The sequence below is a fragment of the Mytilus galloprovincialis genome, chromosome 4, assembly GCF_965363235.1.
Source record: "Mytilus galloprovincialis chromosome 4, xbMytGall1.hap1.1, whole genome shotgun sequence".
Taxonomy (NCBI): domain Eukaryota; kingdom Metazoa; phylum Mollusca; class Bivalvia; order Mytilida; family Mytilidae; genus Mytilus; species Mytilus galloprovincialis.
This window is the reverse complement of record NC_134841.1, coordinates 29,746,279-29,764,301: the sequence shown is the minus strand read 5'-3', so window position 1 is coordinate 29,764,301 and position 18,023 is coordinate 29,746,279. Positions and strand designations below refer to the sequence as shown.

General features: G+C 31.4%; 1 protein-coding gene across 2 annotated transcripts in view; it reads left to right on the top strand.

Moving 5' to 3' along the window:
- The first annotated feature begins 783 nt into the window (after positions 1-783).
- The window catches only part of LOC143071830 (uncharacterized), a 36,849-nt gene continuing 19,609 nt past the window's right edge, over positions 784-18,023 (top strand). For both annotated transcript variants that reach the window (XM_076246431.1, XM_076246430.1), the window contains exon 1: positions 784-1,324. In XM_076246431.1, coding sequence (XP_076102546.1) covers positions 1,094-1,324 — 231 coding nt within the window. In that variant the 5' untranslated portion in view covers positions 784-1,093. The remainder of the gene's footprint in view (positions 1,325-18,023) is intronic.

The following is an 18,023-nucleotide window of genomic DNA, read 5'->3' as shown; positions in this document are numbered from 1 at the left end:
AAAAGCGATGAAATTAGTGTAAGGCTACTGAAAATTCTGCTCGAGAGTTTGGTAGGCATTGTCTCCGCTATATTAATAATATAAAATGCTCCAATAAGAATAAAGGAGTAGGAAATACAAACAACTTAAATGTGGTATGAACGGATAAAAAGTCCAAAATCATACGCCAGTACTTGAAAGCTTAACATTTAAACCGAAGCAAAACCGCCGTACAACGAGCTTTACATTTTTAGAAATAAACATTCTTATTTTCCTTTAATTTGAATATATCTGTGCTAATTTATTCGATCTAATTTCCTAAAGATATTAGACACAACCTTGTCATAAAAAAATGTCCATTCATTTCGAATTAATATTAGTCAAAAATTAGGATAATTTGTCTACAGAATGAATTAAGAATCTGATTCCTGTTAAATACACCATAACATAGATTGTTTGGATTAATTGATAAATGAAAATTATAACCTTTATCATTGATTGCTAAATTAATCATTTAATAACGCCGAATAAAGTCTAAGGAAAAACGTTTCTCCATTTCCCTTACAGAAAGTAATCACTGTTACAAAGATTACATTCTCACTGGAATAGAATCGAAACTAAGATCGAAAAAATACTACTTTTTTTACTATAAATTGACATATCCGACAACTTGCTGACAGAATACATTGGAAACGTTACGCCTAATTACTACGTATGAACGATCTCATTGGTCTAGAGTGTGCTTGGCTGAACAAGATTTTCAATTATATTCCATTTATTACACACAAAAGTCCCCGTAGAAGTCAATATCTCTCCTGAAGAACAAATATGGGAAAGATTCCGTTTCTCACGCTATTTACCTCCATTCCAGAAAATCTTTAGCTCCGGTGTATGCTTGTGATCGATAGACCTAATAATGTTATCACCACGTGTTTTAGGAATTACTTTTTTATATTTTCTTATTAAAGCGGCAGTTATTTGTCTGGAACGTAGCTGAATATAGTCGAAGCTTTTATAAAATATTAAAAGTTCTTGATCTACTGATAACTCTTTATTTGTGGGAAGTAATTTATATAACACAGCTTTTATATGTAACCATATAGTGCTTCGGAAAATGGAAGTATCAAAATCGGAGCATAATCTTAAATTACATTTAAAAATAATTTATACATTTTTAGTTATAAATATAAGTTTATGTACTTTCTGTTTATATTTGTTGTTTAGCAGACAGACAGAAATTAGCGAACATAGTGGAATAAAAACAATTTCTGATGGGAAATATAATATCACTGCTGAACTTTTACAACGAGAAAAACGTGGTACGCACAGTTCTTTTCCAAGATTGGTAAGTGTTTTTTTTTCTTTCTTTTTTTTAAACATTAATTTAAAAAGCAATATTGTTTGATTTGTCATCATCATCACAATTGTTTTTTCTTAATTGTCAATAATATATATGGTACTTTTCATATATTGACCTTTCATGTAATTCATGAGATACGCACTAGGAATGAAAGAATTTTTAACAATGTATAGTACTTTCACTTTTTTCAATTATTCAGGAATGTAGCGCATCAATAAAATTATACACTTTTATCTTAGTACGATTAATATTTCATATCTAAATACTTTTCTCTAAATTCCTTGATGAATACATCTTTAGATTTCCAAGAGTTGCTTGTACTGAACAGTGTTTAAATGTTTAAGGTAAAGTCGTTGGGTATAATGAAATTTGAATGAATCTGTTTCATTATTGATCAAGTCTATAACATATAAGCAAAGTGATCATCTCTCTTAGTGGATGTATCTAGATATAAGAAGATATGGTATGAGTGCTAATGAGACAACTCTCCATCCAAGTCACAATTTGTAAATTAAAGTAAACCGTTATAGGTCAAAGTACGGCATTCAACATTCAGCGCCTATGTTTATGTAGTTCTATTTCATTCCTTTTCGTATTCAGTGATAATCTCAATATTGCATGTATCTGATAATATGTTTGGTGGACTGAAATATTGTCAGGTTATTTATTTCACACAACAGCAGGTTGTGTCATATGAAACTATTACAAGCTTTTTAAAGAGGTCATTTTAAATGTATAAAAAGAAAATCACAAAAATACTTAGACTCCGAGGAAAATTTGAAACGGAAAGTCCCTAATTAAAAGGCAAATCAAAGCTGAAACACATCTCACGAATGGACGACAACTGTCATATTCTCACTAAACAACCTCATAAAACAGACAATGATGGTCTGTTTTAATTTCTGGATTTTTTATTATGAACCTTAAATCTAATCAACAAATGAAAATGAATATATAATAACTAAGTATACGGGAAATTTAATCAATTACAGTCGCCTTTAAAGGTTACAAGTCTATGACACTTCCATGTAGGCAATCATTGGTTGAAAACATGTACGTATAGTAAACGACTGCTTTGTATCCCTGGCTTTTCGTGACATTACAACAATATATATGCTGAAGCGTATTCAAATCCAGGGAAAGACTCTGGGAAAAGGTATTCAGTGTAATATTATATTTTAAAGCCAATATGTACTCTTCGAGTAACATTATAATGTAATGCGCAGTTTATAAAAATCTGCAGAACATTGACATTTAAACATTGTACTCTTGTTACCAAGTAGACTTTACGATATATACACTCCTTTGCATTATAAAAGCAGAATTTGTGCACGACTTGGAACTTAATTACACAAACAACCTCATTTAGTTTTACTGCCTTGCTTAGGACCGTTGTTGAGTTATGACATTGCGTGTTAACATGAAGCTTAATTTGTAATGCAGTCTTTAATTTAAGTTCTGTCGTCTTTGATACAGTTTTAGTCAGCGTATAAACTCTTCAATACCATCAAATTAAGTGAATCTGTCAGAGAATTTTTTTCCATTTCCATTTTAATTTTTGTAATATGATGGAAATGTCATTGTTGGTGTTAAAGCAAAGTAAATCATAGGAATAAGAATTTAATTTCGGGTTTGTTGATTTTCTATTGATTAATCTGTCATAAACTAAACAATTTTTCTGTTGCAAATGTTCTATGGAGAACATGTGAAAACGGATAGCCATAAACACAATAAAATGAAAACATTTACTTTAACTACAAGACTGTACCAGACTGTCCTTTTCTGTTATTCTTGACCACCTTTGAAGATAAATGAGAATACAAATACATCACATTTGTAGTGTGCCTTTGACGACTCATTCGGGATTTGTTTCCTTCTTAGTAGAATACTTCTATATTAACTGTCAAAACAAAACAGTATTGATATGAGCAAACATAATTGTTCTTGCCATAAATGAAAAATTCCTTCAATTTACACAATCAGTCTTTAGACCTATTTCGACGTACAAAATAGGTCTTTAGGACCCTTTCAACGAACAAAATCAGTCTTTATGACTCTTTCAACGAACACAATCAGTCTTTAGAACTCTCTTTCGACGAATGCAATCAGGCTTTAAAACTCCTTCAATGAACACAATCTGTCTTTAGGACTTTTTTCGACGAACATAATCAGCCCTTAAAACTCTTCCAACAGAAACAATCAGTATTTAGGACTTTTTTCGACGAACACTATCAGTCTAGAACTCTATCAACCAACACAATCAGTCTGTACACTGACAACAGACGACATGTAACGATTATCTCTATATACAAGCATTGTTCGTTAATCACATTGTCCTGCTTGTGTCGAATCTTTTTCACTGCTACATAGGCACAGCTTAACACATTAATTCATTAAGATATATACATACAATGCTACCAAGTTTGGTTGCCTATTTGTCCACCAAATTTATTAAGCTGAAAAGTTTACAGTGGTAACTAGTCGAGTGACAAAGACAACAATATGACATATGTTAAAGTACAAGTAGATTCATTTGTTTTGATGGGTTGATGTCTTGTAGACTTTAGACCGATCATCACATTTTGCTTACTTAAAAGTTAATTCTTGTGAGCATGATTAGTTTATCAGAAAGAGTTATTTGAATCGATATCGAGACTTTATTCAGTAAAACGTCAAAATATCATTCACATCAAATAGCTCCTTTGTTTTATATTTCATTTGAGTGATTAATTTCTATTTGTAAATATTAAATTTATATTTAAGACAAAAACGAGAATGAATCAATGATTTGATTGATCATGCAATTAGTTTTCTTGGAAGATTATAGAAATCAAAAAACCGATACAGAGTCTTGCAGCACCCCTCAAATTGCATGAATCTTTAAATGGTAGATATCATCATTGTCCGCACTCGCACTTCTACACAACCTTCTTTGTGGTCTTATTTATTGTTTAGGTTTTCCAAATATTTTTTTTTTTTTCAAAGTATTCTGCGATATGCATTTTTGGATTATCACAAAAGTAACTAAAATCATATAGAATGAAATTCAAAACAGTGTAGCTGTGGCCATTGATTGACACATTAAAATCGTCCATTGACTGGGACAATTTAGGTGAACGTTTTTATGTAACGACCAATGCTCACTATGTACTTTTTAAAGACACTTAAACTATGGGGTCACCAAAGGTTCTCAACACCTAAATAAAGTAATTCGAAAAATTAATCAGAAATAACACGATATTTTGATTTATATCAATTATATAAATCAAAACACAAAGGTTATTCCTGATTAATTTTTCGAATTATTTTATAATTAAAGGCGTTAAGAAACCTTTGGTGACCCCACAGTTTAAATGTCTATCGTAGGTACGTCGTGAACAGTGGTCGTTACAGACAAACGTTCACGTAAATTGTCCCAGTCAATGAATGATTTTAATGTGTCAATCAATGGCCACAGCTACACTGTTTTGAATTTCATTCTATCACAGTAGATCAGCATGTCTTTACGAAAACATAACTGGTTCGAAACATTACACAAAAACAACAGATACATGAACAGTACAAAAATAGTGAAATGTCGAATTCACTGGAAAACAAAAAATAATTCCTTTTCCATTCAAGTCGTTAATGCCAAGCCCAATTTGATGACGTGTGAAGAAGGAGGGAAAAGGCTGAAATTGTTGCAACGATAAATGGAAAATATCGGCGGTAGTCAGTGACAGACGAAGTCATCTTAAGGACTTGCTATTAATATAACATTATTTGTCTCAAAATGTATATCAGAATTATTCCATTGACGTTTTTTTTTAATTTGCGGTTCTTTTTAAGTTTAAGTTAAATGTTAAAGTATGTTAACCTTTATTTTTATGACTTTCATATTCAGATTGATAGTCCTGTGCATGTCTGAACTTAAGGTGACAGTAGTTCAAATCTAAAACAGTAGTCATCCTTTTCTGTTCATAATCTTTAATAAATACGCAGTCACGTCTGGTAGCAATTTGGGGGCGGTAAACCTGATGCATTGTGAAATGAGAGTACCACGTGCAAACCCATACAAAACATCTGAGGGTTTTGTTGATGGCCTGTTGAAAACAAAAATTATAAACTTTAATTATTCAATACACCCTTATTCTAAAATGGTAAAAAAAAAAATGTCTGCCCTTGATCCCGGTATACACACTTCTAATTTTTTGTTTCATTAATAATTTGTTATCGTCCTTTATATGGATGAACTACAAATGTATTTGTTATCAAACAAAAAGCAAGAAGTATAGTCCATCGCAAATTAAATCCGTACACTTTTTTCCGCGACCACTAGAATTCAAACCATTCACGGTCCCAGGTTATGTGGGTGGTTTTTCACTTGCCAACAAGCTAGTTTAACATTGCAAAATTATGTTTGTGTCTGACCTTAATCAAGAACCTGTGATTCAATAATTGTTGGCTGTTGCCTATCATATCTTATTTTTCGTTCGGGTTTTATTTTTCATAAATCAGGCAGTGATTTTAACGTTTGAATTTTCTTAAACTTTGTCATTTCAATCGTTTTTTAGCTACCCATATGGATGTTGCTCATTAATTAGGGTCGTGCGAAGACCTAGTATAGTTGCTCTTTGGTCTCAAGTGGATAGTTGTCCCATTTTTATTTTTCATAAATCAGGCAGTGATTTTAACGTTTGAATTATCTTAAACTTTGTCATTTCAATCGTTTTTTAGCTACCCATATGGATGTTGCTCATTAATGAGGGTCGTGCGAAGACCAAGTATAGTTGCTCTTTGGTCTCAAGTGGATAGTTGTCCCATTTGCAATCATACTACAACTTTTTTATATATATATTTAGCGATATAATTTAAACTACTAAATGAAGTTTCCTGCTCTCAGTAAACGTTACCTAATACAGTTTAACTGTCGTAACTTATGACTGAACGTAATACAGAAAAACGCTGTCGTCATGAACCTCTCTTAAAAAATACCATTACAGGTGATTAAAAGTCAAATTGTATTCGACAGTAAAAAGCTAAGATGGAGGTTTATGTGCAAGTAAAACTGGTTAGACCAAGTAAGGTATATGTACCAGTCAGTTTATCTGGACCATACGTCGTTGTTGCTGTTGTTCGTACGTCTGTTTTTCGTAGATGTCTGTGGTTGGTATCGGTCAGTTTTGATTTTTATCATTCTTTTTGCTCCATACATTTACAGTGATTTTTTTTCTTTCTTGTCGCTAATTTGAAGATGAAATGAGTAAAAGACGATATAATAAAGCTTTCCGCGTCTTTCGTGGTATTTCTTAGATTTAATATTTATACCGGCAATGGTTTATATTGTTCTTTGTACGAGTTTCTCGTAGGCTATTTGTAATTATCTTTATATTGTATTAATATGTCGGTGTTAGAAGATATCACTCTCTTGTGCCTTAGTCAATCGTCATCCTGAAATGACATTTCTTCTGAAATTGAAGACTAATATTGTAAAGAAACGGAAATTGTGTTAGAACATCTAGTGCCAATATCAGGAAATCATAAATTATTTACTATGCATTATGGCAAATAGAAAATTAATTTGGATCTCTTTTTGTTATCGATTATACATAAAATATCCTACATATCGCTGAATTTTTAAATACAAAATTGTTCCTTTTATTTGTTTTATTATCTTCAATATCTAAATTTATAACGTTGTGGGGCATTCAGTTGACGATTCATTAATATTCCCGGTTTGAATATTTGCACCATTAAATGCATGCTTTGAATAAAATTGCAATTTTAGAGGGAATAAACGAAAAACTTGCATGAAACATTTGATGAAATACTGCCAATTAAAACATACAATTTATGTTGAAATAATAGAAACATAAATAAAATGTTAAAATAATATGATTGGTAAATATCGATTTTGCTAAAATATTTAAACAATTTCTCTTGTGGTGCTATGCAACGTCAGTAAAAGTTGTAAAGTTTTATTTTCCACTTGCTACTACTTAAAGTTTGTCGCATTTGTGTGATTAATCGCCAACCAGCTATCAAATAATTGAACTCATGAGAATAAAATAAGCTTTCAGCAATATCGATATTTACACCAAAGAACAGTCAGGTCGAAAGCCTTGCAGATTATCATCCGCTAGATTGCAATAAAATACTTGGTTATGATTGTGACGAAAATACATCTGTACCACATAGTAGTAGCATTCTATGTCATTTTGGTCTCCTGTGGACAATTTCTTCATTGGCAATCATACTACATCGTCTTATTTTTATATTGTATTTCTAATACCATCACAAGTACTCTTATATGACAATTCTTGTGTCAAACAAAATACTGCTCCTTTAATGAACAAATGCACATTTAAACACAAGCAATGTTCGATTGCTAAAGTGGTACTACGTTTGTTGAAATTGTTGAAATTTAATATGCAGGTGAACGAGATGAAACCTCTCAGCTCAAAAATCTTATCTGGCTTTTCGTACAAGTTTTTGGTTCATTGAAACAAGTCACACATGGTAAAGGAAAACAAATTTTAAACCTTACAAAATACAACGCTCATATTTAATCTCCACATGCAAGGATTCATTTAATTCCTCATGCCGCCTTTTTTTTTTTTTAAATTGTATGAAACGTATTCCATATTTGTACAGAATGATTAAAGAGTTTAAACGTCAGTAAACATACATTTGACGTACTGTCATTTGAGGTTTGGTGTCAATAAAATCTTCCTGGTTACATTTGTCTATTAGAAATATGGAATTCAGATTTATGACAAACTACATGTAGTTTTTAATGCCTTTTCTATATCTAAACACACATGTAACCACTGCTTTAATTGAATGATTTAATCGATACATATCATAATTAATCTTGTCAGTAATAAATAATTGTAATTGGCACTACTGAAACTCGTATACATTTGTAATTTAGATACGTTAATCTAAATTTAGTTCGATCATTAAACGGGTCAGAACGGTATCAACTATGACAGACTATAGAATATTTGTTAACCAGATGAACTTTTCTGTGGTCTTTCTGGGAGGGTGGTAACTGGGAATGATAAAGTGCACTGACTCAGTGGTTATAAAAACCGAATCAGGTATCATGATTATCATTCACAGTGTTGCTAACAGATAAAGAATTAAACACAGATATAGTTGCATACAATTTGCAAGGTTAAGTACTGCTTTGCTACCAGAACTTCAACAACATCAAATTCTACAATGGGAGCAGAGAATAGAAAACAGTATGTCAGTATTCACAGGAACATAAGATTATAATAAAGCATACATCCTGACTAGATCTTCGATTTTTTTTCTATTTGCACTCAAAAATCACTTAAAATCAAATATTATATATAAAAGTAAACTTTCATTTAACAACGTACAGAAAAAACATACTCACGCAAGTCAGCAAGTTGTATATGAAAGGCAGACAGATACACATATATATATTGAAAGTCTGGATAGTAGTCAACAATCATCCTTACAAGGGTGACGGATAGTTATGGAGATCGATACTGTAATCATAAATAAATAAAATATACGTCTAAAAAAATGGACAAAAACACCAAAACGATGATAACAATCATTAGGATACAAGATTCTATATATATATATCGCATAACAAGTATCCTTCATCAGTATAAACAGCCTGGTGAAAAGGGGTGTCTCTAGCCATGATGGTTTTCTTAAATTGTATCTAGGCGACAAGTTTATAGGATACGAAAACTTCAAACTTTCCAACTTTTTTTTAATTACTAGTAATTTGTATGAAATTCAAGATGATTGATCTGTAACTTTAACCTTTGTACAAACCATGATCGGAGTTTATTTTGTATAATAATGTAGATTTTTGAAAATTATCATTCCTAATGTCGCCATTTTACATCATGCTGTCTATGTATATTTTTATATAGCATTCAGTCATATCCTGATACCATTCTGCATTGGATGAAAATTCCAAAAGACATTCAATTCTCTATTCTAATCTGCCTTATAGCTTTTGCTGGAAAAAATAGACTTGAAACACAATTTTTAAATACTTATGGAATCAGTCGAGATTATACCAGACAATGATAAAAAACGTAAAAGAAGAGCTATGTACTCTTTCAAAGTGGATGAAGACTTTGCTATCGCTTTTGCTTGAGAAAATAAGTCGAAGTGGTATTATTGCCATTGAGAAATATTAATTTATTCCCTATTTAGTGAAATTACGCAAAAGTGTTATATTTCAGTTATTGTACAGCATAAAAGATACTGATGAAACGGTTTCCTGAAGGTCAAAGGGTTTCTAATGATGCATACTACATAATTATAAAGTGTTTTTAAGAAAAAAATCTAAAAGTTTCATTAATGTTTCTAGATTACTTTAGATTGCAATATATAAAGATACATTTAGCATGTTTGATGGTATTGATTCACTTATCTGTATGCCTTAATCTTCGTTTATATCGGTAATGCCTGGGACATTTGTGTAGGTTTTTTATGGTTTCTTTAAACTTTATGGGAAAGGAAATTTACTGTCACGCTATGGCTCTAATGAAACATTGCAGAGGAAAACAAACAATAAAAATCATTACATTCTGTTCAAGTTTCAATAAAATTTAACAGAATTGGTAAAATACTCAATCATGTAAATTGTCGCTATGCAAATGCCTTTCTTACATTAAGAGTTAAATAACGAGAGAGTATAAGTTTGAATTACTGAAACAATACAATCCCGTTTAACGACTGTATCATGAAGATGTCAAATACCTGATAGGTTTATGTAGATAATGTTTTAATATTAATAAAGTTAACTCAAATGTACTTGAGATATATGTCATTCGATTTACTGGTAATGGACTTCTGATAGTATTCAATTACAACCTTTTAAACAGGTCAATACTATTAGTTATACAGTGTGCAAGTGACCTTAGTAAATTGGGTCAGTAAATATGTATCTTATAAGGTCACTAGCACATTATGTAACGCATTATCTTACTACTATTAACACATGTCATTTAGACTAGTGGCCTATCAAAGCGATCAAGTCTTCAATAGTAAGAACCTACTCAAATTGGTCTATACAAAAACAAATACCAATAATAATCACTGTTAGCTTTAATATGTTTTATGCATTTAGATATTTTCAGTCGTTCATCATCCATTTCTTCTTCTGTTGTTTTGACGAAACGTTAAGGGTCATGTTGTTTTTACGAAGGGAATATTATAAATACATGTACATATTAATTATACAGAGTATCCACGTGTTTGCTTTTAACCAATGACATTCCTAGAGATGTATTAGAGGGCATGCAAATGTTTAATCGACCGTTTGAAATGATATTGACTGACAACGCAGTTTATAACTTTCTTTTTATTTGTCTATAAACGTTTTTGATTAAGGTTAATATATATTTATTCTAACTTAATAAGAAAACTTGTTTGCTCATATCTTATCCATATATGTTTTTATATCTGTTAGAAGTTATCTTGTTCCATTTTTCAACCATTCACCAAACAAAATACCATCCTGTAGTTTAGTACATTCCTCAAGCTGGTTTTGAGAACGCAAAAATGTTGGCGTTACATTGCCCTTAAATTCAGTAAATACAGTATTAATAATGCGTTAAATTTTAGTAAATTTAAATTTTATGACAGATCCATAACGGAACATAAAAAAAATCGTTAGGTCTTTTACTCAAAATTGCTGAAATAGTACCAATTTTACATATACACGTAATTTGAACAAATACAATATAAAAGATTGTGGGTTTTTTTTTCTATACTTAAATCAGAATTTGCATAACGCTGTGTAGTATTGTTTAAAATGAATGATGTGCTTCCGATTGAACATAGAATCATATTCAAAACAGTGTAGCTGTGGCCATTGATTGACGACCTTACATTATCCTATTGACTGTGAACGTTTGTCTGTAATGACCACTGCCTACTACTTACTTATTATAGAATTTAAACTGTGGGGTCACCAAAGGTTCTTAACGCCTTTGAAATTAAAATAATTCGAAAAATGAATCAGGAATAACTTTATGTTTTGATTTATATTTATATTGATACAAATCAAAACGTCGTATTATTCCTGATTAGATTTTTTAATTACTTTATTTAGGTGTTGAGAATCTTTTGTGACCCCACATTTTGAGTGTCTTTAACAAGTACATAGTGAGAAGCGGTTGTTACAGACAAACGTTCACATGATCTGCCTCAGTCAATGGGATAATTTAAGGTCGTCAATCAATGGCCACAGCTACACTGTTTTGAATATGATTCTATTTCATATGAACGTTGTGACGTTTTACGTTTTACACGCCGTTTAAATTAGTTTTTATTTTATCCTCGTATCAAAAACTTAATTATAAGGTTTTCTTTTTAAAGCATTTAATTGTTAAAGTACTAAATTAGGATAAATTCTCTTTAATATAACTGTGAAGAAAGCTGTGTACATTTTCAGTAAAACCTGATAATACTACAATTCTTTCATAGAACCAGTACAACGCTTCTACGTCATTGCATCCGTACAAGCCTTCATCACGTGATAAAGGAACGTTTAAATTACTGTATTAGTTTTCTTTATTGATTTCCTAATAAGTCTGCCAAGATCACTGTAACCTTTCCTTATATCTCGGCTTCTGACTTTTGTGTTCGTTTCATTGTACCGACAATAAAACAGAAGGAGAAAATGTTTATCTGCCATGCTATGTTAAAGATATGTTATATTTTCTTTCACATTTTATAGTTTATAAAAGTACTTTACGCCTATGGTTCTGTTTGCTTACTGGCATGTTTTCTAAATATGAGGAGTTTTAAGAACATTTTAAATAATTAAAGAAACACTGAGAAGTAATTTATAATCACACTTTAATTATATTTTTGTCTATTTTTTTTATTTTAATGTCGCCTTTTGAACACTAAAACATCACAATAATATAGTAATATCAGAATTGTATAATAGATGCGGGGTTAGATGTCAATAAGACAACAACCGTAAAACACAGATAAGGGGTGAGATGTCAATAAGACAACAACCGCAAAACACAGATAAGGGGTTAGATGTCAATAAGACAACAACCGTAAAACACAGATAAGGGGTTAGATGTCAATAAGACAACAACCGTACAACACAGATAAGGGGTTAGATGTCAATAAGACAACAACCGTAAAACACAGATAAGGGGTTAGATGTCAATAAGACAACAACCGTACAACACAGATAAGGGGTTAGATGTCAATAAGACAACAACCGTACAACACAGATAAGGGGTTAGATGTCAATAAGACAACAACCGTAAAACACAGATAAGGGGTTAGATGTCAATAAGACAACAACCGTAAAACACAGATAAGGGGTTAGATGTCAATAAGACAACAACCGTACAACACAGATAAGGGGTTAGATGTCAATAAGACAACAACCGTAAAACACAGATAAGGGGTTAGATGTCAATAAGACAACAACCGTACAACACAGATAAGGGGTTAGATGTCAATAAGACAACAACCGTACAACACAGATAAGGGGTTAGATGTCAATAAGACAACAAACGTAAAACACAGATAAGGGGTTAGATGTCAATAAGACAACAACCGTACAACACAGATAAGGGGTTAGATGTCAATAAGACAACAACCGTAAAACACAGATAAGGGGTTAGATGTCAATAAGACAACAACCGTACAACACAGATAAGGGGTTAGATGTCAATAAGACAACAACCGTAAAACACAGATAAGGGGTTAGATGTCAATAAGACAACAACCGTAAAACACAGATAAGGGGTTAGATGTCAATAAGACAACAACCGTAAAACACAGATAAGCCAAACACATATCAGGTTTCATTCTTTCTTATTCCACTATCAGCGACAAAAAAAAACCAATTTCGTTTTCAAATTTGTTTATAAAGCCGAATCCATTAAAGTCTAATTAACTGACGTGCTATTGTTCTGTGACTATCCCTTAAGGATTTGGACTATATACGTCTAGCTTAATGTAAACCGATAAATTGAGGGAAAATTAATCAATTCCTTTGTTTTAAGTAGATTTATTTTTTCAAGGTTTACTATTTAAAATTGTAAAGTACATTCCGTGGAAATGTATATAAGAATTGAAAGAATCAGCGACCGTTTATTTAAAAATAGACGAATACAAATTTGCCTCTTTTATTAAAGAACTATTATTTTAATATTGTGACTTCATGGGTAGATTTATAGATGGAAAGTTGATACGATGGGTCCAATGCTAGTTATGGAAGAAATTCATCGCCAAATACCATTTTATTGTTGGTGAAATACTATAATACATGAAATGATGATACTATGTATACATGTTGCCAATTCTGCGTTTACTTGTAAAGTTATCAATCATTGTTTCCTTAAAATGTCTGCGATAAATGTCTAAAGGTCACTTTACTCGATTTTCGACGCATAATACAGTGAGTATTTCTTTCATATAATTATATAATTGTCATAATAAATAACATCTGAAATGAGTCAATTAACGTTTTGAGTAACTAATTGTCCATAAAGTAAATTAACCATACTTCAAAGTTAAACCGACAAATAAGTCTCGTTTTACCATTTTAAACATATTCATAAATCAAACACGAGTCAGAACAAAAGGAAAAAATAACTTTGCAGGAGATATTTAAGATTCAAATACCAAATAATACAATTTTAGATGCATTTGTAATCAATGGCCAATTGCAAAACGATATAATAATTGCTTAAAGTATTGAACAGCAATTACTTTTTAAGGTTAAGCACTAGCTATATTCTTTTGTCATTCAGTCGTGATTTTCGTCTGAGAACAAATTGTTTATACAGCCAAACGATATGTATCCTGAAACCAGCATTATATCGTACAAATAACAGGTAAACAAATATTTTTTTGCTTTATTTGTACTAATAAAGTCTCCTGTTACCCCACTTTTATGTTGAGCAAGTGGTAATGTGGACATTCCTTTTTCCGTACCAGTTCATTTTGTTGTCCCTCTTCGCGGTCTGCGTTTACACTATGTCGATTTGTTTGAAAAAATAGAGACCATGATTTCGATTTTAATAACTAAAGCTTCAAGTGTTGGGAGTAAATTTCAGGATAAAAACAATATATGAACATTGTCGGAAAATATAAAATTTATTTGTACTCGCTGCGAAACAGGGGAAAAGCTCGACAAGCCTCGATTTTCGTCCCATTTCTAAAGCTCATACAAAGAATTTTTATATTTTCTGACAATGTAGTACATATGCTGTATTTATATTCCATAGAGATACAAGTTTATGTCTAAAACTTTTCTATATACATATGTAGGACTCTAAAGTGCGATGGGGACGCTAAAGTACGATGATCTCGCTAAAGTGCGATTGTCTACGCTAAAGTACGATGGTGTGTACGCTAAAGTGCGATGGTCCGCGAAAGTATAGACGTAATAAACGTACTATGCATTATGACGTGAACAGTCGTTTATACAAACACAAAGATGAACATGCCGAAAGACAATTGTAGAATATTTGATTAACAACTTTTAAAAGTGCATAAGTATCCTTTATCTTGTTTCTATTAGAAGCTAACGGATACATTAAAATCATTGTTTATGTTGCAATTTACTTTGCGGTCCCTGTTAAAATACTATCTATTTTATTGAAAAGTAAAGTCGGTAAAATAAAAGTGCATTTTTTCATGCGTAAATCATATATTGTCCGCTAAAACATTAGTTTGTACATTTTATTTGTACTCGCTGCGAAAAAGGAGAAAGCTTGGAAATTATTGCATTTCCCTCACATTTAAATCAATAATATTTTAAACAAATAAATGTCACACAATAAACGAATTTCGAATTTGTAATTTACAATGACGACTTTCAGGGGAGATGTTCACATAAGTGATAGACTGTGTGAACGGCCAATTATCAAAATATTTGATACCGACCCAAATTAAAAAAAAAATCATATACAGGATATATAGATTTTTGTGACACTTAAATTAACATTTTAGCAATAACTACGTGGTCGTTCTTCTTGATTTAAAAACAATCACTTAAGCCTACCAGTAATTATAAAGTCTATCACATATGTTATAAAACCTAAGCATACTAGCTTTTGCAAAAAGATTATTTATTAACATCCGTGTTCTTTAAAGTTTTAAGGCCTTTAACATTACCCTTTTGGTCCATCGCACTTTAGCGTGATATTCCATCGTACTTTAGCAAACAAACAACCATCGCACTTTAGCGTGATACACCATCGTACTTTAGCGTAGACCATCGCACTTTAGCGTGACCATCGCACTTTAGAGTACCATCGCACTTTAGAGTCCTACATATATAAATACGACAACAGGCTTTACGTATATAAAATAGTTGAGTGAACATATAGAAGACTACTCTATGGTCGGGTTGTTGTCGCTTTGACACATTCCCCATTTCCTTTCTCCATTTTAATGAGTCAAACTTCAATTTTTCCCCAATGTCCTTTTTAGATTATTTCCAATAAGATTGTGTGTGAAATTTCATTGATATTTTCCGTGCCTATTGCAGTATGCTATTTTTGGTTTTATTGTAAATTGCGTTATGAGAGGACTAAAGTTATTTAAAAAGCATTAAAGAGTAAGATGGGATATGCACAGCACCTACAGTCAACTTTGTTTCCGGGATTTCCAACATTGTTTCAATTACAATTAAATAATTTATAAACTTTTTGCATAGTTAATGTTATTATTATAGAGATTTGTATTTTTTATACCATGGTTCATTGATGGATTGATCGATTGTTACTAGCTTCTAGTTTGATTCAAACTATAAAAAGTAACAGAAATTCGCCATGTTTTACGGGCAAAAAGTTACTATTGAAATTATTTATGAGAATACGGTTGCCTTCAATAGCATACATTTTGAACTGGGGAAAGTAAAGATTTTTAAAAATAGAATAAGGAAAATAAAGTGTATTCCTATGATACAACACATTAAAACAATTAACTCATTGTCTTTTGTGATATTTTTTTCAGAAGATGTTCAAATCTTGTCATATGACATGAAAACCTCCTTCGTCTTTGAAATTTTGTTTCAAACAAAGAAATCAATACAACTAGAAGACACTACACGATACAATGTGTAAAACATGGAATTAGATTGCATCTTAATCCAGAACAAATAATGTTCTGATTTTATTTCTCGAGTTTTACTGATTCAATAAACACGATTTGCTATCACTTGTTTGACATCACTATAGCTATGTTACATTTATTCCGAATGAAATTGTTAAGCTCATATTTTCAGGACCAAACTTCTGTACAGTATTAAAGGTGTCAAATATTTTACCTAATTTGGTCAGTATTTCTGTCGAAAGCCAAGCCTTGTCCCTGATGTGTTTCTTTTGAGGTGTGACATTAGAATGTACTGTTACAGAGACAAGCAAAGCAGTAATTAAGATAACTTGTTTTGGGAAATTCAATTTCCAGGGAAGAAAGGAAATGTTTTATTGAATTTTCATTGATAATTAACTGTTTGTGGAAGTCTGAAAAGTAGTCATAATGATGATAAATGTTGCAAGCCTTCAATTGTAGCTATAACTTACAAAAGAATATAATTGCCCCGTTTTGTGCCAAAATAAAATCTATCATTTTTAGCCGTTTTCTCTCTACCCGACCACAAGGATCTATCATAATCAACGTAATCATTTTTGTCATTAATCTAATGAAGAATGGGTGTAAAAATATCGATTAATATTTAATAGGGATCTAAAAAGAAATTGTCCGGCCTTCAAATGATTAACTAGACCACAGTAGAATAAGTCTCTGGAGAAATTTAATTAACCGTTAGTTATTGGAAACTTTATGTAACTGAGTTAACGTGTCTATTTTGTAGCGACGTAATTATAGAATTTTCGTCATATAGGTTTTACGTAAATTATTTACGGAGAGAAAAATAATCTTGCTTTTGTCCACCTAATTGACGATACAGAGTCAATACCAAATACCAAAGTAGCACCACATTATCTCACATGACGATACATAGACTTACCTTCTTTGAATAAAGTCGGGATTGTATTTTGTAATTAAGTTAATGTAGTTTTGATAGAATAAAAGGCTCTACACTGAGATAATGGACTTCATTTATTAAAATTACACTCAATCATGAAGCTTCTTTTTTACTATAATGTTACCTATTCTTCATTCGTGACATTAGAATGGACACTAATGGTCAAGAATTCTTTTAACAACTTTGTTGTTGTAAAGGATTCCGGACAACCATTCATCACATCTTCTTTTGACGCAGCTCTGTTGAATCACAGTTTGTTGTTTTGGTTTTTAGTTTTTTGTTAGGTGGGATGTGTAAAAAGTAAAATCACAAAAATACTGAACTCAGAGGAAAATCTAATCCGAAAGTCCACAATCACACGGCAAAATCAAATGACAAAACACATCAAAAACGAATGGACAATAACTGTCATATTCCGGACTTGGTACAGGCATTTTCAAATGTAGAAAATGGTGGATTGAACCTGGTTTTGTGGGGGTATTTGTTTTTGAAGAGGAGGATACTAGGTTGTATATTTTGACTCATGTTTGATATTCTTTTTTTATCAATATTCCTTTATAATTTTGTGTTTCTAGTCTGGTAGAATGTATTTCTTGGTCATTTGATAGTTCTGAATGTTGTTGTGTCTTTTTCGTCATTATATAGTCTTGGCCTATTGAATGTCTC